The 23991-nt window shown below is 36.0% G+C and overlaps 1 protein-coding gene across 2 annotated transcripts in view; it reads right to left on the bottom strand.

The window, feature by feature from the left end:
* The window catches only part of RELN (reelin), a 548072-nt gene that overhangs the window by 143883 nt on the left and 380198 nt on the right, over positions 1-23991 (bottom strand). For both annotated transcript variants that reach the window (XM_020984542.2, XM_020984544.2), the window contains exons 20-22: positions 23663-23899; positions 9360-9552; positions 5949-6061 (exon numbers count right to left, since the gene is read on the bottom strand). In XM_020984542.2, the coding sequence (XP_020840201.1) occupies positions 5949-6061; positions 9360-9552; positions 23663-23899 (543 nt within the window). The remainder of the gene's footprint in view (positions 1-5948; positions 6062-9359; positions 9553-23662; positions 23900-23991) is intronic.

The following is a 23991-nucleotide window of genomic DNA, read 5'->3' as shown; positions in this document are numbered from 1 at the left end:
AAGCAAAAACGCTCTTTGCCTTCAGAGAGTTCACATTATAATAGGGGAGACAACACATAAATAGCCAGATTTTTTTTTTTGGTCCATTAGTCGTATCTGACTCTTTGTGACTCAATTTGGGGTTTTCTTGGTAGAGATACTAGAGTGTTTTACCATTTCCTTCTCCACTAATTTTACAGATAAGGAAACTGAGAAAAACAAGGTTAAGTGACTTACCTAGGGTCATATAAGTAGTAAGTGTCTGAAGCTGGATTTGAATTTAGGTCCTCCTGACTCTAGTACTGGCTGGCTCTCTATCCATGAGGCCACCTAGCTGCCCCAATAACACACTCATTCTTTCCCTCTCCTCCCCTTTCCTTCTCTCTCTTCCCATCCTTTCCCCTCTTTCTAAAAATTGCTTTATATTTTTCTGTACAAATGTTGTAACCCCTCAGTAGAATGTAACCTCCTAGACTAGTGTTAGGGCTTTTTCTTTTCTTTGCTCTTTTTTTTTTCTTTTGGCTCTTCCATGCTTAGCACAGTCCATTGTATATGTTAGGTATTTAATAAATGCTTATTGAGTGAATAAATTGCAAAATAATATGTATGTCAGTGTATTAGTGGAAGTACTTGGAGAATTTCATGATAACACAACTTTACCTCAACATATGAACTCTAAGGTTACTGTTGCTACACTGAATTTCTTTGTCTAAATATTTATACATAGGCACATTCTAAATTATTTTTTTCTTCCTTTTCTAGTTGATTCATGACTGTTGTAAGTACTCTAAAGCTATAATACTTCCCTGGGATAAAAGGAGCTTAAAGTGGATTATTCTATTAAAGACTGTCATACATACTTGAATGTGACCATGTTAATTACGAGAAAGGAAAGGGAAAAAAGGTTGGATGTTGGCCACATTTTCAGTGATTAAAAAAACACCTGGTCTTCTTGAGCAATCTCCATTTGGCCACATGTGAGACTACAAAGTGTGATCTCACTGATTTTCAGTTGTGGCACAGCTAAATAGCTTTCAAAAAATAAAGGTTTAAACTTTCCTCTCCTCTGCCCCTTGACCATTTTTATTTTGAAATACCAAGGATTGTACTTGGGAGGATAATGACGTGTTTATTTCATGTCTATACTGGATTGAATGAGAAAGTTAAACAATTACTGTGGGATATGAAGATGCCTTATGGTTTCCAGCCAGGTGCTATGGATTCCCAAGGGCAGATTTGGCACCAGAAATCAAACTCAATACTCTTCTTTATTTGACTTTCATCCTATAGACTTCAGTATCAGAAATAAAATAATGTCAAGTCCTGTCTTGATAGACAGGGAATCTGAGGAATCAAGGTAAATGCAAGCTGACAAAATTGTACTTGCCACCTTCAGACTCAGTGTAATTACATTTACCCAATTACTGCAAAACTCTTATTCAGTCATTAAGTGTTGATTTGTTTATGAAGTCAGCGACTGACAGCTGTTTGGATCTCATTAAGTCCTATTCTTATGTAAATGTCCCTCATAAAACTGAAATTAATTTTCATCGGATAACAAATGTTCAGTTCTTATACAATACAATTTCTCTGAGCAGGTGCATACATTCACGGTTTTCTCCACAAGTTGGTCCCATCTAACACATTTTCCTGCTAACAGATCTTCCTATACCCAACGACTCTGGAAAACCTCATTTACCTGACCGCTCTATGTTTATGGTTTGAATATGTTTGAATAACAACACCAGGACGTTGGGGAAGAGGAAGGATTTGTCAAAGAGGAGTCTAACTTCAAGCTGCATGGTACTAGTTTTCCTATCCCTTTTGAATCTTTAGGAAAACACACTCCTTCCAAAGTTGTAAGACAAACAAAAAGGACCAACTTAACTGCATTGAGGAAAATGAACGTACACCATCCCTACATTACAGTTTTTTAAATGATACAACTGTAAGCACCATAAAAACAGCAATTAGAACACCTGGCTTTTCTGAAGCAACAACAATATTCAATTTACATATTGATTAGTTGGAATGATAAAGTAAATACTTTACGAAGTTGTCTGAATTGTCCTACTCATATTATTACTTCTGGGAAAATCTAAATTAAATAATTTCAGACCTACTCTTAAGGGTTCTTATCCTAATTGGGTAAAATTAGGGTACCTTTTAGAAAGCATCTTCAAAGTCAGTGAACAAATTGACCATCTCTTAGCCTGAAGGGGTTGATGCATATGTAGCACTCCTATCACTCTGCAGAGCCCCTCTCTAGCTTTGTAGCAGATTGAGATAGTTTGGTTGGGGATGTAGCTAGGAAGTGAGGACAGAAATAAAGCTATTGTGGGAAAGGGTGCTGGATTCAAAGTCTGAGAGGGATTCCAGGACAGGCAATGGTGACAGCAGGTTTTCCTTCTCATTGGGCCAGCCCTTGAGTCCATCTACCCCGGCTCTGTGAAGGACTAACAGTGGTCAGAAGAAGTTAGAATAAATAAGACAGCCAAGACCAAGAAAATGACCTGCATCGGGAAGTTTAGTTTTCTCAAAAGGTCCTTCCATGTACTCTGAATCCCAGGCTAAGAGTTCCTCCAGAGTTTCTGTGGCTTTATGTAAACCCCTGTCCCTTCTGGAAGTGTGAGTTGAGATCAAGTAGGCAATCCTTTACTCACTCATTGGGGGAGGAAAAAACACGGGGAACTAAACAAAGTCAAATTTTATTTCCTATAATTCCTGGGATGAAGCAAACTTCTATGCTATACAAGGAGCTCTGGGGATTTAGGAGAGCAACAGGCTACTAGCTGCTGGGTAAATGTTTTTATTTGTTTAGGCATTGGGTGCTGATTGTCATGCATTGTTTATTTGTTTATTCATTTTGTGCTAAGAGTAAAACTACTGTGTTCCAAGCACATCTGTCTTCTGAGCAGAGTCAACTCCATTTTGCCAAAGTTATTTGATTAGGACTCACTAGAAAAAAAACAAGTTAAAAAGATGAGGAATAACTGCTAAGGGAGGGCTTAAGAATTTGATTGTTATTGGGTAAATTCATAAATTCACGTGTTCCTTGACAAGGAGCCATTGCTTCCTCATAGAGGGAGGTAAGGCACTCAGCTTCCCATCCTGTGTAGCATGGCTTGTACAAATCTCCAAGGTGAGTGTAGTACTTCCTAGGACCCAGATACCTTTTGTTGAACATGAATAGGTGGGTGCTTGACAATGTCATGTGGTAATTAAACATACCCTAAAACAGTAGCATCAAACTCAAATGGAAATGGATTCTTGGGACAGCATACTGATTAAGAAAACTACAAGTTAAAGTTATCTATGTCATTGTAATTTTACTTATTTTGTTAACCCTTTCCCACTTACATTTTAATCTGGTTCAGGTCATGCTCTGGAATGCCAGGGGCTCAATGAGTGGCCCATCTGCTTTCTTCCCTGCCCCTCTCCCTCCCCCCAATCTGGGTTTATCACCTCTGTACTCAGGGGCCTAATGAATATAGGTTTTGATCTTGTTGACATCCACTGACTAGAAGGTCACTCTCCAAACTTTCTCACAGACTCACTGTTGAAATTGGTTTTGCTTACTATCTCTTGCCATCTCCACTGGTGACAAGATTCATGTTGAGAACTGTTTTAACAATTTGACCACACAATTCCTCAATCTCCTTTAATTTCAGTGACTGAAACACTACATTTTAGCCATGCATCAGTACCGTCAGATCATTGACCTCACCATCTCTCAGGATTGTCCCATTAACATGAAACTAAAATTCTTCTTTCTAATTTGCTCTAAAATTCTACTGTCTCCAAACATAACCTACTTTCCATCCCCATGTCGTTTACTCACACTAAACTTTGCTGCTCAGTCATTTCAGTCACGACAACTCTTTGTGACCCATTTGGGGTTTTCTTGGCAAAGTTACTGGAGTAGTTTACCATTTCCTTCTCCAGCTCATTTTACAGATGAGGAAACTAAGACCAACAGGGTTAAGTAACTTGCCTAGGGGTCACCCATTTGAATTTAGGAAGATGTCTTCCTGACTACAGGCCAGGCACTCTATCCACTGCGCCACCTATCTATCCCAATACTAAACCTACTCTTGGCCTTTATCATAGATTATAACCTCCTGACTTATTGCTGTTTTCCAAGTCTATCTTTCCTATTCTGGCTTTTCTTGCCTCCACACCCAGCTTTTAATCCATGATCTGCCGGTTTAATCTTTCACTAATTACTGACTTAGAATTCTTGGCTTTTTGGCTGTCAGTCCAGAGCTGGGAACCTCTATCTTTGGATAATCTTTAATAACACTCTTGACCTTGACCCCAATTCCCTGTTGCCTGCTCTAGGATCTTGTTGTAACAGTGATACTGGCTTATTTGCTTAAAGACATGCTTAGTTTACTCTATTCCTTCCTTCCCTTTAACCTGTCTATTCCATACAGGAACTGTCACAAATTTTTTGTTTGTTTCACTTCACTGCTAAACATTTTTGGGCAGGTTATTTAAACCTCTCTGGGCCTCAGTTCCCCCATATGTAAAACAAAAGGATGAATTCTATGACCTCTAAGATCCCTTGCAGATTTAAATCTCCCTTCCTATGATTTTTGAAAATACTAGATCAATAAGATGATCTTTTAAAAATCTCAAGTATAGTGAAAACATAATTCAAATAATGCAGAATCAGGAAGACTCATCTTTCTGAGTTCAAATACGGCCTCAGACACTTACTAGGTATGTGACCCTGGGCAAGTCACTTAATCCTGTTTGCCTCAGTTTCCTCATCTGTAAAATGAACTAGAAAAGGAAATGTCAAACCACTCCAATATCTTTGCAAAGAAAACCATAAATGAGGTCACAAAGAGTCAGATACAATTGCAAAATTACTGAACAACAAATACTTTTTAATCTTTTCATCTTTTGTTTATTGTTTGTTTTTTACAATTTGAAATATTTCCTGTAATAATTAAAAACTTGATTATAAATAATCATTAGCTTTTCACTCAATAGTCTTTCAATTAAATATATCACATTTTAAAAGATTGTACTTGAATTTTTTTTAAAAGGTCTAATTATAAACTGAGCAACAGAGATACCAAAATGGAGAGGGTTAGGCAACATGGAGAAACATTAGTGAAAAACATGGGAAAAAAGCTAGAAAGAAGAATAAAGGCATGGAAAATTATTGGAAAACAAATATTGGAGTTTTAAATTTTAACTAACATAAAACTTCATCCTTAAAGACAAATAGTTATTCTATTATAATTAAATAATTTGATCTTTGGAAAAACGAAAGCTAGAAATAAACCTAGAAATAACATCCAATTTTTTTTTACCATAAAATCAAATCTTTATACCAAATGATGTAAAAATTCCAAACAGGAATTTGTTTAGTTTTTCTAATTTTCTTTTCAGAATATGGTACTGAAAGTGTAGCAATTCAAGAGTGATATGGTTTTAAGCTCTACATTTTTTTTCTGGCCATGAAGTTCCTTTCTGGAGAAAAATATACAATATTAGAGTTTCAAGGGAATTTAGCAGTTATTTAGTCAATCTCTTCACTTTATAGGTGAGTTAATAAAGTTCATAGAGTTTTAAAGATCTGCTCAAGATCACAAAGATAATTCAAAGCTGATGAGGGACCACCAAGGTCTGGGGGTTCCCAGTCCAATGCTATTTCCACAGGATTGTGAAATTGGTGAGATCATTTTAGGAAAAGAGGACAAAAGACATTTAGTTTATGAAACAATTTTTAGAAGAAATTAAAAGTTTATATTTTCCTGCTAATACCAAACTTTCAATGATACTCTTAAAATAGACAAGAACCCTCATTTCTATAAGTGAAAACAAAAAAAAACCCCTCTTCATTGTACTTAACTAATGCTTTATAATCTAAGCATGTCGATAGAAATAGTCATGTGGCAGATGTAGGGTACACCAAGGTAAAGATAAAAATATTTTAAAATGACATCTCTTACCAAGTTTTCTGAGGAAGAAGTACAGTGATCCTTCTCCACTGTGTAAATTCACTGGAATGGTAAATGCTTGCAGATGTAAATTCTTGACAGCTAGGCATTCCTGGAAGGCATTCCTAAATAAAAACCAATGAAAGATCAAGATTTTCTTTTCCTATTGCAACCTTTTTTTTTCTCCACATGTCAAGTTTTCCTCATTCTAGAAATGAAAAAGATCTTAGAGAGTTCTACAATGTATATTAAACCAATCTGAGATTTGGATGTAAGACTTTTTTTTTTCCCTCTGTCAGACTAGAATATTTTGGAAAATGCATAAGTAGATGCTTAAATGCAATTAAATGAGCTAAATTCACACACACATACATGTACACATAGAACATTTTAAGGGATTTAGGCTAACTTTATTGATCTGTTATCCTAACTTTTGGCCTATAGTAACAATATATAATTCTTAAAGTCTTTCTCCCTAACTCAATTCTTCCCAATTATCCTTGGAAACTTTAGTGCTCAGATTGGCAACACTTCTAATACCCTAACTTGTTGGTTCATCAAACTTCTGCTAACACATATCCATTCTACCTCAGCCACTTACAATGTTCATTGTATTGTGTATCTTGATATTTCTCGCTATTCTTTCCTTCCATCACTCCTATGACTCAGCCCTTCTTATCCTGCTTTTTGCCCTCAATGTGCCTTTTGCAATATAAATCTAAGACTCATCTTAGTTTATGCTCTCTGTCCTGACTTTAATTACTTCTATTCTGTCTTGGCACTCCTGTAGTTGATGCATTTCAGCATGGCAAGAGTATAGAAGACATTCCATCACTGAACCATTGCTCCCTTTTGACATTCCCCTCTTTGTTGTTCAGTCATTTCACTTGAGTCCAGCTCCTTATGACTTGGTTTTCTTGGCAAAGATACTAGAGAGTTTGCCATTTCTCTCTCCAACTCATTTTACAGATTAAGAAACTGAGGCAAACAGGGGTAAGTAATTTGCCCAGGGTCATATAGCTAAGTGTCTGAGGCTATATCGTAACTCATGAAGATGAGTCTTCTTAACTCCAGGCCCCACACTCTTATTGACTGTATCACCTAGCTGCTAAGCTCTTCCCTTCTTCCTGCCCTTCTACTGATCAATACTGGATAATTTTTCCATTTGCCTCCTCTACTCTTAAACTTGAATATTTTAAAATGACATTAGGAAAGCATAATCCAGTCAATTCATGCTTACTTCAATTGAGTCCTTACTATTGGTGACATTTCTTTTATTTATCTCTTATTGACTATCAAATTTCTCACAGATAACGGTCTAAATCTTCAACTCTCTGCTTGAACTCACAATTCTACTTTCATACCCACCAGAATATATTATCCACTTAAATGAAAAGATTAAAGCTATAAATATTCATCCTCCTGCTTCATCCTTCAAAGAATCACCCATCTATTATTCTTTCTCTACAGTTCAAGGTAGCCATCCTCTCGGCCAAGCCTAATGCTTCCATTAGTGAACTTAAGACTACCTGCTCCTATCACTCTTTGTTCAATCTCTCCCCTCTCATTGTCAATCTTTGCTTATCAATCTTTACAAACCTCCTTTGCCTGCAAGTAGGCCAAAGTCTTCCCTATTCTAAAAAACCTATTAACCCTGCTACTTGGTAGGAAACTATATCTCTCTTCCCTTCACTGTTAAACTTCTATTCTTACTGGCTCTACTTTCTCACTATCTACTTAATCTTTTAAAAAAAATTTACTTTTTGAACATAATAAACACCAAATATAAGGAAGATTTTCATATACTTTGGGAAACAGAAGGAGAGGATTATACATAAATCTCTATTATGTAAAGTTTGCTATTTTTTCAGATAAAGCATATAATAAATTCAACAAGGGACTTACAAAGCTGTCCTGACATCTGTGATTCTTTTTGACCTTCCTTCCATTCTCTTCTAATTTTTTTCCTTGTTGGGGGGAAACCCTCCCACCTCCCCATCATTGGAAAAAAAAAAAGAAAAACGAAGTCCTTGGAAACAAATATGTATAGCCAAACGAAACAAATGCTCATATGTCAACCTTTGTAACCCCATCACTTTACTGAAATTACTTCTTTCAAAGTCACTAATGATCCTGAATTGAAAAATTCAATGACCTTTTCTCAGTCCTTATCCCTCTTGAGGTTTCTATACTGCTGACTTTGGATCCTTCATGATACCTTCTCTTCCTTTGGTGTCTATTACTCTAGTCTCTCCTGGTTCTCTGATCAGTCTTCTCAGTTTCTTTAGTTGGTTCCTCTTTCTCCTTCTGTTCTCTAATATGGTTGTCCACCAGTGTTCTCTGCTCTTTATATGCTTCCCCCTCTATGGTGTTTTAGACCATCAGAACAATGCATTCATATGGCCTTTTCTATATTTTAAGAAAACATTTAAAATTGCTCCCCAACCTTCTTTTCTTCAAATTAAACAACATATATTCTTTAACATGGAGATATTATTTTTCATTCCTTTTATCAGCTTTGTAAGTCTCCTCTGGATTGCTTCCAGTTCCCTTTTAAAACATAGGGCACTACTAAATGGACACTATTCTAACCAATTCTGCACAAAATAGAAGTATTTTACCTCTTGTAATGGGTTATTATCCTATTTCTGCAGATGTAGAAATTAAAGACTGACAAGAGATTCTATTCAAAGAAGTCAGCTTTTTTCCTTCATCATGCTCAATACCTATAGTATCCTACTCCCATCTGATTACACATGATGCCAGCATCTATCTTCCTAGGAATACAAAATACCTAGAAATGAATCTTCCTCTAATAAACCATTTTAGTTCTCACTCACTTATTGACATCTAGTCTATACTAATATAAGATAGGGAGGAATGCTTTTATTTTTGCGTTTTTTGGAGAGGCAATCTGGGTTAAGTGACCTGCTCATGGTCACACAGATAGCAAGTATCAAGTGTCTGAGGCCAGATTTCAACTCAGGTCCTCCTGACTCCAAGGCTGGAGCTCTACCCACTGAACCACCTAGCTTCCTCTGGGAGGAATATTTTTTTTTTGGGGGGGAGGAAATCAGGGTTAAGTGACTTGCCTAGGGTCACTCAGCTAGTAAGTGTCATGTGTCTGAGGCTGGATTTGAATTCAGGTCCTCCTGAATCCAGGGCTGGTGCTCTATCCACTGTGCCACCTAGCTGTCCCTAGGATGAATACTTTTAAAAAGACTTGTGCATTATGCAGAATATATGATTCATCCACAAGCCTTGTATCTAGCTCTTTGATCAGAACAGCTGAACAAAGGACACTCAAGTAAACCAACCAATTTTGCCATTTCTTTTCAAACCTAAATTTTTTGTAAGCTTCAATTCCTGTGAAAATTTACCATCAGTAGTTTTTAAAGAAAGGACTCAATCATAAAGCCTTACCTCCTGTACCAGGTGCCATGTAAGACCATGATTGGTAGAATAATCTAGTTTCACCTGGTTGTCCATATGGGGAGTGTATTTTTGACCACATCCCATCACCAGACTGAACTGTATCATATATGAAGCTCCAATCTGCATAGACTGTGTTTCCACATAACGCATGCTTGAGGCAAGTTTAGAGTCCCCTGTAAAACTGAGAGACAAAGAATATGAATCAGAGACTCAATCTAGAAACACCTCAAAGGTAATATTACAATTGCTGCATTGATATGTATACCCCTAAGAGGTCGTCAACAAGTACCGAGACCGAACTGTGAACTATGGATTACACAAATATACTATTTATGATGTCAATGCTCTCAAGAAGTTTACAATTTACTAATGGATGAGATGAGACATATGAAACTGTACACAGCTATATGGTCAACTCAATTATCCCTATGGAAACTGTTCTTCAATAAATCTTTTAATAGTATGCAATCTTTCTAAGTTAATTATCAACTTGCTGTTTTCAACATGACCAAGTGGAAAAAAAGCTTTAAAAAATTCCTATCATTATTATGACCTCTTGGAAAGGTATGAGTTACAAATATAAGAAGCCACAGAAGGAAAGAGTTATTGTATAAATTGTCACTTTACATAGATTTAAGAAATAATATCATATATTACCAGCATAAAATAATAACCACTATAAGTTGAATGGGAGGTGGAAAGAAAAGCTAAACAAAGCTTTACAGCTCATCTTTCTCCAGGTCTCCTAAATATCTTCATAAGTTTGTTTGAAGTATCAGATTCTCAGAACAGCAGAAACACTCATGTGAGAGTAGTTTAAAAATACATTTCTGAAGTCAAATAGTCAACTTCTGATTAATCACACTGAATACCACCTTAATATAGGTATAATAAAAGTGTTTAAAAATCATTGTAATGTGCTTTTCTCAGACATACCTAACATTGTTAACAGATACCACAAAATAACTTTGGGTAAAACAATGTTGTAGGGCAGTGGTGTGAAATTCAAATAGAAATGGATCCCTGAAGGCCACATATAGATTTAGAAAACCACAAAGTAACATTATCTATATTGTATTGTTTTTTAAAATTTGCTTTGTTAAACATTTCTCAGTCACATCTTAATCAGGTTCAAGGCCTCACTCAGGCAAGCAGTGCTTGACACCTGTGATTTTTAGCAATAGTGGTATAGGTGAAAGATAAGTTCTTTGGAAGGCAACATCTAAATTATAAAAATTTAGAATTTTTCTTTATAAACATCTAATACCACAATGGAACTGAGCTGCTTGCCTACCTAATAGATGAGGTATAAAGAACTAGAACACCAAGTTATCCGAGAGATCCCTGACACTCTGGACTAGAAAACAATGAAATGGAGGTGGGCATGACTGACTCAAAAAGAAGAAGCAAAGAATCCAGTGACAGCCCCATTCACAAAGAGTCATTGAATTAATTGCTCTACTTAGCCACTTCTCAGTATAAAGAAAGAGAGGACAGGTTCCTTTCTACTTTTACATCTATTTCTGCAAGTTCTAAATCACTTCCCATTAGTTTCCTTATTTCTCCATGTCCTTCCTGAACCACCAGACTCTAGTCATTTACTGCTTCCATACATTGTACTAAGGCCCAATACTTCTCCTTTTTCCCATTCCTCTGAGGGAAATATATTAAATTTTCCCCAGATGTGGCTAATAGATTTTTGTTTTCATTTTTTGAAAAAAAAAAACCACGCCCAAACTCATCTGAGAATTATGTTCTCCAGACTGATCTGAAACTAGCAGTTGGAGAGATTCCTGGGAAGGAATAAGCCCTTCTCACCTTTCTTTCAATTTCATAGGATGATAAGATCACATATTTGTTGCTGGAAAAGACTTTACAGGACATATAGTCCAAACTCTACATTTTACAGATGAGGAAACTGAGGATCATGGGAGTGATGTAACTTGCTGAAGTCACACAGGTAGAAAGCAGAGGAACAGGGATAGAAAACCAGGTTCTCTGACTCCATAATCAGTGGTCTTATTACTTTATCTCAAAACTGCTTGTATGAAGGTATAATGCAATCATACTGGAACACTTGCCGTGCATTACACTATTTGCTGGTATTTTAGTACCATCTGGACTTTTAGCTAATTAAATTCTTGTGTGGTCTACAACTGTTTCTATGGCTTCATTAGAACAAAATTCATGTAAATAGCCCTACTACGCACCTGTCTAAGGTCATCAGCTATTGCAAACAAGCTTTCTGTGTCTAACAAATATTCTTTGGGCAGCAATTTGTACTTTGATAAAATTTAAAAAAAAACCAGTCTGTGAAAGAATTGGTAAGAGGAGTGAAAGTAAATGAATTAATAGTTTTAAGAAATGATTTTCTATCCAATTCTACTGAATTATCTTGTCAAGGGAAAAGGCACCCTTATTCTGCTTAGGCTAATCCCTCAACCTGTGCCCTGGTCTCTTGTCAGAGGTGTAAGAGACCTCAGAAGCCATCACTATCTTTACAAAATACTCAATAAGTGGTCATATCATCTTGCTTGAAGATCTCTAATAAAGGAGAACCTGGTACCTTGTGAGGCAGCCAAATCACTTCTGGATAGCTCTTACATTAAATCTTTATTTGCTTCTTTGCAACTCTTTATTGCCTCTGGTTCTGTCCTCTGAGGACACATGAACAAATCTAATCCCTTTTCCAAGTTACAGTCCTTCAGATTTTTGAAAACAGCTATCCCATAAATCTACTTAAGCTAAACATTTCCAGTTGCTTCAGTTGATCTGCATATGCATAGGTGTATGAAAGCCAGCTTGAATGGGATCCAGCCATTTATTAAATCTGCAGTGAGAGTACTTACACTTCTGAAATAGGCAAACTTCAAATCAGGGCTTGATTTCTTGTTTTGGTATTGTCTAGACCTAAGAGGGTTAATAATGTAGATAAAATGTATCTTTTTTTTCCTCTCAGGGAGATGGTTGTTAAACATTTATTAGTATATTCTTATCAATCTTGGAGACTTTTACAATTCTGGTTTACCTCTATTCTCCCTTTTATAAATGTTGTACAACTAGACAAAATACTTAGAATGGAGGATGATTAGGGTAAAGTACTAGGAACTATCACCTTGATCATCTTAGATACTATGCTTCTCTCAATATAAATAAAATCATATCACCCTTACAGTACATAAAAATCTTATAACTGTAGCACTTTTAGTCCACTAAATACCCCAGATCTGTTTCAGAAAAAAACTGCTGACCTGACATAGCTCCCTGGTTTCACAGCTGATAGGTTGCTTTGCTAAATTCAAGTTAAAGACTTTATACTTGTCCCTATTAAAATTCATATGATCAGATTTGGCCAATTGCTCCAGCCTATTGACATACTTTTGGATCTTGACATTGACATCCAATATGTTAGCCTACCCTCCTAATATATGAAAATTTGACAAATACATCATCTATATCTTTACCTATTGGCAAAGATATCAAACAGCACAGGGCCAAGCATAGATCCCTGGAGAGGTTCTCTAGAGATGATTTCCCAAGTTAAAAATGAACCATTACTAACTAGTGTTTGGACTCAGCCATTCAATCAGTGACAAATTCACCATATTGAACTATTATCTAGCCTACATATCTCTATCTTGAATGCACAAATAGCATGAGAGGCTTTCTCAAGCACTTTGCAAAAATTTAGCTATTATCTACAGCATTCTTTTGATGTAGCAGTCTAGTAACTTTGTCAAAACAAAAAGGAAATTAGATTAGTCTGGCATGACTTATTCTTGCAGCCATACTGGATCTTTGTAATGCCTGTTTATTTTTCTAAATGGTCAGCAACCAATCCTCATAAGAATACATCATATAATTTTACAAGGAATCAAGATCACGTTATTTGATTTATGGTTTATAGAATCCATTCCTTTTCACATTTTTAAAGTAATGACATTTGCCCTCCTCTAGTGCAATGACATGTCCCCTCCCATGATCTTTTAAAAATCTTGGACCCAATTCTTTCAGCGAAGCAAACTCAGGATTTTCACAGAATAAGAGGCATGGGGGCAGTGTGGCTAGAGTGTCTGGTCTGGTGTCAGGAAGACCCAAGTTCAAATATGGCCTCAGACATTTACTAGCTGTAGGACCCTAGGTAAGTCACTTAACCCTGTTTGCCTCAGTTTCCTCATCTGTAAAATGAGCTAAAGAAGGAAATGGTAACCCCCTTCAGTATCTTTGCCAAGAACATCCATGGGGTCATGAAGAGTCAGACATAACTAAGAAACGACTAAATCACTCCTTGTTATTGATTGTCCAAGATAGAGCATATTCCTATAGGCAAAATGGAAGTCAGCTTCCCTTCTTCACAGGCACAGGCACAGAGGAGAGCCCCTGCCTGTTTTAGCATACGGATGGCAAGAGGCTGGTAAACATAATTAATCTGGAATCGGAAGGCTTAAGGGTATTTCTACAACAGAAACAAAGAGGCCTTAAGAAAGTTGCCTAGAACTATAACTGGGTCACCAAAAAGGGGAATAATACTACAATATTTTATTGTCATTACAATAATCAGTATTATTATACACATTATTACAATAATACTCTCATCCCTTCCTGCTATGAGGCCTAATGACATAATAATAGTGTGACTTTGTTGCTTGTTTTGGGGAGAGACTAGCAATGTATCTTATTTGACACAAATGCGATGAACAGCTGGTTTTACAGAGTGGAAAGATCTTAGGTTGCAGGTTCTGAGGGTATATCCCTTAAAAGACACTGAATGGAAGTCACCTGCCCTCTCTACTCCACCAGGACACCACCACCATCACAACAAACAAAAACAAGCAACAAACTTCTTGAGGCTACATCACAGGGGGAGACAGACAAGGCCCTGATAAAGATTCATATAGAAGTGCTGTGGTGCTTGGGTGGGGAGCACTCCTTGACGGCTGAGCCTGTACCTAAGCGTACCCAATTTAAAAGATACTTGTTTCACCCAAAGTCTTAGTACCTTAAAGAAAATTCTGATGAATTCTTCAGTCTCAAGGAATTCTAAAACATGAATTGACCAATACAGAAAGGAAAATTTCCAAGGACTCAGGTTCATCAATAAAGAGTCAGAAGGAACCTCAGGGCTCAGATGGTCAAACACATAACAAACCAGGCCCATAAAGATTCTTCAGGTTGCCTAGAGTCAGACCAGTAGTTAATGGATAAGATGGCATTCAAATCCAGGTCCTCTGATTCTGCTCCACAACCCTACCTCATTTTTTTTTTATCAATTAGTATGCTTAATTAATGTGCAGACCCTTTGTGAGACTTCGAATTTATGCTAGATTTTTTTTTACCAAACTGACAAGTTCTATCAGGAGCTAAGGACGTGAGGACAACTGTAAACCATTTGCTGACAAGCTTTCCCTTCAGTTTCCATTTTCTTATTTTCACCAATTCAGACTAATTTGGTAAGCAGTGACGTCACTCGTAACTGTCTTTAAAACTTTATCATAAGTTTCTTTGTAGCTTGAACACTTGTCCATCTTAATTGATTTATACTTGCAGGGGTGGGGAATCTGCAGCCTTGAGGCCACATTTGGTCCTCTAGGTCCTCAAGTGCAGCCTTTTGACTGAATCCAAACTTCACAGAACAAATCCCCCTTTAATAAAAGGATATGTTCTGTAAAACTTGGACTCAGTCAAAAGGCCAAATCCGAGGACCTAGAAGGCCACATGTGGCCTCGAGCCTTCAGGTTCCCTATCCGTGAATTTTATAGTACTCCATTTCCACAATTTATTTGAATATTCCCCTATTGTTGGACATTTAATTTGCTTCCAGGTTTTGGAGTTTTTTCCTTCTATTTTTGCAAATGAATATAATGCTGCAACAAAAATATCTTTGAACAGATGCTCTTTCTTTTTTGTTCATAATACTGTTAGAGTATGTTTATATGAGGAAAAGTTAGTAGCTGAAGGAATGAATGAGAAAATAGGAAGTGAAACTTCTGATGAAGGTTTGAAGGAGAAGTAGGGATGATAGTTCTGTGCAAAGAGTCCTGCCTCAGGATTCCAAGGTCACAGGTTTAAATCTTGCCTATAGGGCTCTCTGTGACTTTGGGCAAGTCACTTAAGGTTCCTGGACCTCATTTTCCCAGATCACAAAAAGAGAGAGCTGGATTATATAATCCCTGAGGTCCCTTTCAGATCTCAAGCTATCACTCTATGAAACTTAAAAAGTGTTTTAATACTCTATGCATTGAAATAAATCAAATACAAATCGTTATTAAGTAGGTATAGTTATTTATACTGATGTTTAATGTTGTATCTAATAAAAGTTAATAAAAACCTTTATTGCATCCACTGTTTCTATCACCAATTTATTTTGTAGTTTCATAGAATAGGCCCCATAAAGTGTCACCCCAATATACTTACTGCTTCAAGGAAATTTGGAATTTTTTCACATACAGCATTTCTTCATGCATTTTACTCACTACTCCTTTTGAAAGACTTTTCATAAGTTCCTCAGTGACTATGCTGTTTTTTCCCCCTTTATTTCTTTCGCTAAAGATTTCAAAGGTGAATTCAGCATCTGAATTACTTTGGAGTATAACTTTTACGCATCTCCTTGAGGACTAACATAAATCAAGAGCTTTTAATGCCTTTTTCTATCTAGTGGTTTTTTTTTCAGTCTTTGCTTTTAATCTTTGGGTATATGGGCTATTCTTTTTAGGTTCTTTATTCTTGACTCCATTTCCAGAATACATCTAGAAACTTGGACTCAAACTTTCTCATCCTGATATGGAAACTTACTTCTATTTAGACAAACTTTCATCCTATAAAAACTAAGATAGTAAATTATTTTGCTGTTCTGTTTATTCACCTTTTACAGAAAATAGTTGCTTTCCAAAGAAAAGTACTGGATATACTCAGCATTTGAATAACATTTTTGACACAAGGATCTGATAATAACATAAAAAATTCCTAGTTTATAGGAAAAAAAACAGAAAAAAAGTATAAGTACAGAAGCTTTGGAGATTAAGGCTATGTCTCTACAGTGGACTTTTTTCAGTTTATTTTTATCTTTTACATCTAACCATTTCCTCCTTATGTGCACCTATATAGTTGCATGAGAAAAAATTGGCTGGAAGTCAGAGTCATTGCTTAATTAATGGACAAAAGGTTTGGGGGTGTCTACATGTTAAACTTCTAATACTCAACCTCTTCTGAGACTCTTCCAAAGCACTTTTTGTCAACAACCTAGTCATAAGTCCATATCTCCTGCTACTTGTCTTAGCATCCCCAGAGACTCATGGGGCTATGGGACAGAGGGGTTATGCCACCAATGAAGGACAGTTCTCAATGACTACACATAATATTTCCTTCCTGTTGCTGCAAGGGGATAGAGGTAGGGAAGGAAGTTTTAGATTTTTAGAATCCCTTCTAGTCACATCAAAAATATTAACTGGTAAGAGCTTTTTTAGATCTCAGCCAAAATCCTTTTCACTATTTCACATTTTCTAGTAGGGAAAGAATAGCACCCTTATTAAAATAAAAAATAAGTCCACATTGTGACCCTCATCATCTCAACCTCTTAGAATTCCTCACTTCCTTTACGATTCAACTTTCTATATTATGCCTTTCTTAATCTGCCCAGATCTCATCTAAGACCCTTTCTACTATTTTGCATTTATTAATAAGGAAAGACTACCATTCCATTAATAAAAGAAGACATATTATGGTCCTCCTCCCTTCCACAGCTTAGAATCCCTAACCTCTCAAGGCTCAGCTAAAATGCCACCTTCTATAGGAGATCTTCCCTAATCTGCCCAACTGCTAATACTCTGCTCCCTCTAAATAACCTTGTATTTATTTCCTATGTGCGTGCACAAAGACACATTTCCATGTTGTCTCCCCTGACAGAATATAAGCTCCTTGAGGTAAGAACCTCTAACTTTTATCTTTGTAACTCTATGGCCTGGTACTTAAAAATGCTCGTTGATTGCTTGATTGAGAAGTCAACTCTCAAGACAAACCAAACTTGTGGACAATTCAAATTTACACTTGAGTTTCTAATGTGGACAGAAATATATTCATCAGACACATTTTGAAAAGAAAAGTCAAGGAAAAAAAGATGTTGAGAATCTGGAAGATTGAAAGGATGATGATGGACTTAACAAAAATAAGGAAGTTCAAAAGAGGGATGGGTTTTGGAGAAACAATAATGCAAAGATTTATAATATGTTACAGTCTACCCATGTCTACTCACACTGTGCAGCTCATTTTGCCTTAATGAAAATAAAAGGGAAAGAGGAGCTTTTATTAGCCACTACCCTGCACCTCAAAGAGGGTGCATCTTGCAGCCAGGTGGTCATATGATATGCAGGATATGTGTGGGGGAGATTTTGCCTATACAGGTGCTAGTGCTAGAACTGTAACAGAGGTACAATTAAAATTACCATGTAGGGTCAACACTTGGAACAAAATGGGGGAAGTTAAAAATTGTGTAGCCCCAGGATATCAGCAGCAAGGTGAAGTTGTTTATTAAGGGGTGATGGGGGTGGTATGATTGTCATAGTTTGTTGTCATGGGGAGTGTGAAACTCTGACCCTTTTATTGGTTATCCATTGGGACCTTGGTTCCTCTTTTGGAGAATACTGGGCTACAGTACTGGACTATTTCTAATGAGATAAAATTCAATAAGCATAAATGTAAAGTCTTACACTTGAGAACACAGAAATCAATTTCACAAATGGTCTGGGATTTTGGTGGACTCCAAGGTCATTCTGAGTCAAAAGTGTGATGTGGCAGTCAAAAAAGCTAAAGCAACTTTGGGCTGCAGTTCCACTGCACTCTGCCCTCATAATATCTCATCTGGCATATTTTGTTCCATTCTGGGTGCCACAGTGTAAGTAAGACAGAGATAAGTGGAAGGGTCCAGAGCAGGGCAAAAAGAACAGTGAAGGGCCTTGACTTCATAGCATATGATGATCATTTGAAGGAACCAGAGATGTTTAATCTGGAGAACAGAAGACTCAGGGGAAATAGAACAGTTATTTTTAAGTGTTTGCAGGGTTGTCACATTGAAGAGGGATTAGATTTGTTGTTTGGTCCTCCTGGACAGAACTAGCAGCAATGGGTGGAATCCACAAAGAGGTAAATATATGCTTGCAATCAGAAAGAATTTTCTAACAATTGGAGATGTCAAAAAATGCAAAGGGCTGCTTTAGAAGTCTTCCAGCAGAGACTAGATGACTACTTGTCAGGTATATCATTCGAAGATTCCTTTTGAGTACAGGTTGCTCTAGATGGCTGTTGGGTTTTCTTCCAGCTCCGAAATTCAATTATTCTGCCAGTTTTCAGTCAATTTCCTTCCTTTTAAAATTAGGGACTTTGTAATAATTTGGGCCTTATGTAATTCTTTAGCAAGCCCTCAAAATTGACATTTGAAATATTTTTGAAAGTCACCCTTGTCATTATCACCTTATTCCTTCTTTTAGGTTCATTTTTTTTCCTACCTTCAGGAACTCTGCTACAGATAAACTCAAAATATCTTCCAGCAGGAAATACCCTTAAGAATAGTAAATTTACTTCCCAAACACAAACTGCTACCAAAAATTAATCAAAAGGAAAGTAAATTTCAATACAACGAATTTTTATTCTGATGCTTATTTGTAAGTTATAGATCAGTGGATGTGGGAGAATATCTTATTCTACTTTTCTCCATGCTTGAACTGTGTACATATGAGTCAAGGAATTGCTTTATCATGCCTACTTGGTAAATTTTATAGGAGTCACACTGGATAGTCATTAGCCTAGAGAGATGCTGCTTTCTAATTATTTCTGTAATTGAGTATATACCTTATAATTTTTGAGGTAGATCTTTTCATACCCTAATTTTATTTACTACACTTACATCATTTGACTCTCTCTCTCTCTCTCTCTCTCTCTCTCTCTCTCTTTCTCTCTCTCTCTCTCTCTGTATGTGTGTGTGTATGTGTGTGTATATATAATATATATATATATGTATATATATTATATATATACAGAGAGAGAGAGAGAGCCAAATGATCTATATATATATACATAACAATACATTGTAAACCTTTGTATCATGGTTTCTCCAAAACCCATCCCTCTTTTGAACTTCCTTATTCCTGTCAAGTCCATCACCATCCTTTGAGTCTCCCTCATTCTCAATATCTTTTCCCTTAGATGTCTCTCTTCAAAATGTTCTGACTAGTATATTTCTGTCCATAGTTGAAGCTTGAATATAAAACTGAATTTATCTGTCTGTCTGTCTTTTTACTGAATCTGTGGTTTCATCGGTGTAGGGAAATCCTGGTGATGAAATTACATTGCCAGAACACAATTCCTTGTCTGAAAAATATCTTTTGAGAGTTGCCAGAGAGTACTGATCTAGCAAACTACCCTGTGCCCCACATTAAGTACAAATTAGAGGCAAGACTTGATACAAGGTCACCCTAGCTCCAAGGCTCTCTTCTATGACACTGAAAAGCTTCTCAATTGCAATATCAGAACTATAATATTACCAGTTTCTCCCAACATTCCTTAATTCTCCATGTAAATGTTTCCTTATTCTCATAGATCTCCCTGAGTCAAGAGCATTCAACCAGTGAATGCCCTGTCCCCATAAACCACTGACTCCACACTGCCTTCTTCTAGACTTAGCTTTCAGAAGCTGTTTTATTCTTCCTCCCTAATCTTTCCCTTCACCTCTCCACATCCCAGAACAACTCTGTAACCCCTTCCTTGCTCTGGACAGTGTCCAATATGTCCTAGGTCTACAGTGCTACGTGATGGGCAATATGTGAAACTCTCTGACCCAACAACTTCACAACATCTTTCCCTTTCCCTTCAGGGCAGGGGGACAACTGTGCACATGCTAAGTTTCCCCATTTTCTTGTCTTTCATCATTTACACTGAGTTTCACCTCAGTCTGTTTCTCACATGTGTGCAATTATCTTTAATCTCCCTTTTTCTAGTCTCTTTTTCGAATCTTGCCCAATTACTTCAGAAAAATATTTCTCCTTTGCCTCCCTCTCCACTCCTTTTGTTACTCAAAATATGACCCTAGTTATGACTAATATGTATAAAAATAGTAACATACTGGTATTGAGGGAAAAAGGAAATATGTCAAGAAAATGAGATAAAAAAACCAGTGCTATCAACTTTTGAAACCTTTAAAAATGCCTCCTGATCCCCTTCAGAACCTTAAGAGTGTCTATCTTCTTCTCAAATTAAATCTATTTTTCAAGAAGTATTCAAAATACAATTTAAAAACCATCACATTATTTAGTGCTATTGATTTTGTTTTGTTAACAATTAGTTTTGGAAATATAACTATAACTATATATAACTATATCTCTATATAAAACTATATATTTAACTATATCTATAAAACTCTTTATTATAAATGTGCAGTATTTTATCTACATCAGACATTAAGTAAGTTTTTGGGGTCCAGGACTAAATACCATCCAAACACTGTTTTTAGAAAATTTTTTTTTCTAAATTCCTTACAACTTACTTCTGAATGGAATTCTGAAGAACCTGTTTTCCTATACTGAAAAAAGGGACAAATATTTAGAACCTTTGTAAAAACAAAGCAACTCCCTCCCAAGTACTTAAATGTGTGTGTGTATACACATACATACATATACATATACATATACATATATGTATATACACACAGACACACATATTACTTATATGTATGTATGTAGATGTATATGTGTATATATATATATATGTGTATATGACTTCTGGTGAAATATTTCTGTCTCGTTCTTTAAAATCCAAGGAATATGCTCCCATTTCAGAGAATATGACTCAGACAAAATGCTGTTTGTTGTCTTTCTAGAAAGGAAGATGGCAAATTGGTTTTGGTGACTAAGTTGGTTTTAAAATGACTTCAAAACAGTACAAGAGATACCATGTTTTGTGCTCAAATAAACAGTGACACATTTTCCAGTATCTCCTTCTATCCACCAAAAATAGACAACATTTCTAAAATGCCATCATGACCATCCCTCTGTAGAAGCACTCATTCTGAGGCCCCAGATACAGAATTATTTGAGAATATGGTTTCTTATTTGTGATATCTCTTTGGGTCCATTTTGTGGGTTTTAATCTCAAACTCCAAAGGAAATAATTAACTTTATGATGTTTTGTTTAAAATGTATATGTGGAAAGTTTTCAAGAAGGATTTTCTACAGTGTAAAGTTGATGTAAGCCCTGATTTATGGATTTTCAGTAAGAAATGAAAGCATCACAGATAATTATAAGCAATTCTTTCCTCCACTGAAAAAGTGCTCTATGATGACATGCTGTCGAGTGATTTATAGCATATTGACTATAGTTCTCCTAATGAAAAAGCAATTGTCTAAGTTTTCCCTGGAGAACACTCTCAGTGCCTTAGCAATCCATGCTCATGGAAAGTCATGAGTTAGAAAATGAGAGCCAAATGAACTCACAGCTGGGAAAAGCCAACAATAATTAATTTAACACCAGCCATTTGTACAGATCTTGCGGAACTTAAAGAATTTCCCTGGAGAGAAACAAGGTCAGTGAAGGGTATAGTTCACATCTTAGAATGTATCCTAAAGAATGTTTACATAATACAATAATATACTACAATGGTTTTCTATCAAGAAATAGATCAGCTTGGTTTTTTCTAACTAGGAAGTTACAACTGACATATGAATTTTAAGTTATTCCAATGTGACAATTTTATTTTGAATACTGTAACAAGTGTTACAAAAAAGTATTGCTAAAGTTGTATGTTGACATTGATTCTTGAAACACGTCCTAGATGATATGCTAGTAACAGATGAGGAAACAATATAGTTAAAGGGGTTTTTATTCTAACTCACTGGCTAAGAAAATGTGAACAGTTTGAGATCTACCATGTTGTTTGAGTTTAATGAGCAGTGAGCACTTTTCTTGTCCTTATTAAAGTGGTTAATGTGTTTCTATGTCCTCATTATCACTGCCTGATCATACTCTCTGTTATTTGCAGAATCAAGTCAACTTCCTTTACTTTCAGAGATGATCACAAAGTCAAATGAGATTGCTCAAATGTACTTGTTAATAAAACTCCTACAGTACTGTTCAGGGTGCCCATGGGGATTGTACAATTATTTACATTTCCTTATGTTTTTCTATAATTATTATGATTGTTCTTTCTTAGAGTAAATGTATCTGGACCAATTAAAGTGGCAGTAGGTTAAAAATATTCATCAGACTTGTATGAAAGGATATTGTTCTTAGGGTTTTGATCAAAGCACAGAAATTAAACTGCTGTTATCATGCATTCAACCCATGTCAAAACGACACACTCAGCAAGTTTGGAATTTACTTCAGCCAATGTTAACTATTTCTAAAAAATAAGATGTAAACCATTTCTAAAAAATAAACACTTCATTTAGTACTTGCATTTATGATATGGTATCATTGTTATATTACAAAGTACTAAAACTACTACTGTACAGACTTAAGTATTTCAATTTGTAGTTTCTAGGTACATAACTAAACTGAATTAGATTTTAAAAATCTAATATATAAAATTCAAAGGAGTCAATTTTTTGTTTATGCTTGTGTCTCCTCACTTAAGCTCAATAATTTTCCTCTCTTTCCTAACAAGACTTTAAAAAATGACACACAGAAACTTGCTATGAAAGATTTTCAACTGACAAAGCATCAAATATGACCTTTTCATATTTTTCATAGATTTCTTTCATTCTGTCTAGGTTGAAAGAGCGCAGAGCAAAAGTGATCAGCTGTACTTTCATTTCCATTAGCAGTAATTCTGAAGCAAAAATTTTATCCTGCTGTGTGTGGGAAATCACTGTACATGCACAATCCCATCAAAGGTAATTCTCTGTGCACTGGAGTATAAAATTTACCTCTAATTATGATTAGGTCATTGATTGGACATTTGGTGATATGCACTCTGGAGACAATTACAAGGAATAACAACCTAAGAGATTCATCTGGAGAAATCAAATAGTCCTGCCCTGTACTCAGTAGTAAAGTTAGTAAAATTCTCTCAGAACCATATTTTATAACCATATTTAAAGAGTCAGAGAGCTGGAAGAATCCATCCTCCTACTTCTAAGCAAGATGACACAAATGATTTTACTTAAAAATTTCCAAAGAGCATTTCTATAACCCCTTTTGTTAATCCAGTCCACTTTTATACAAATCTGCACCACCATAAATCCTTCATAATGCATCTTTTAATTGCTAAAACTGATTGTCTAATTACAATAAAGCATTTATATCCTTACCAAAGAGTCCAATCATGGCCACAATAGGGCTGAACATTTCCCAGGTAGAATCCCAGAGACTGAGTGACCTCCACTAGATTAGTGAAGTCAAGACTGATGCTGTTGAAAAGTATTGAAGTCATGATTATCTCATCAATGGCCCAGACATCTTCCCCCTGGGAGGAGTGATATGGTTGCCACCATCTGAACTGAATTCCAAACTGTTGTGCATCGGCTGGTAATTCCACAGAAATAATTCTGTAGGGAGAGGAAATTTAGGATAGGAAGGGAGAAGAAAAAAAAACATGTTCAAGACAGTTCAGTAATAAAAAATGCCAACATCTATATCA

Source organism: Phascolarctos cinereus, unplaced genomic scaffold (genome assembly GCF_003287225.1).
Source record: "Phascolarctos cinereus isolate Bilbo 61053 unplaced genomic scaffold, phaCin_HiC Scaffold_1;HRSCAF=81, whole genome shotgun sequence".
Taxonomy (NCBI): Eukaryota; Metazoa; Chordata; class Mammalia; order Diprotodontia; family Phascolarctidae; genus Phascolarctos; species Phascolarctos cinereus.
This window is presented reverse-complemented; position numbering and strand designations above follow the sequence as displayed.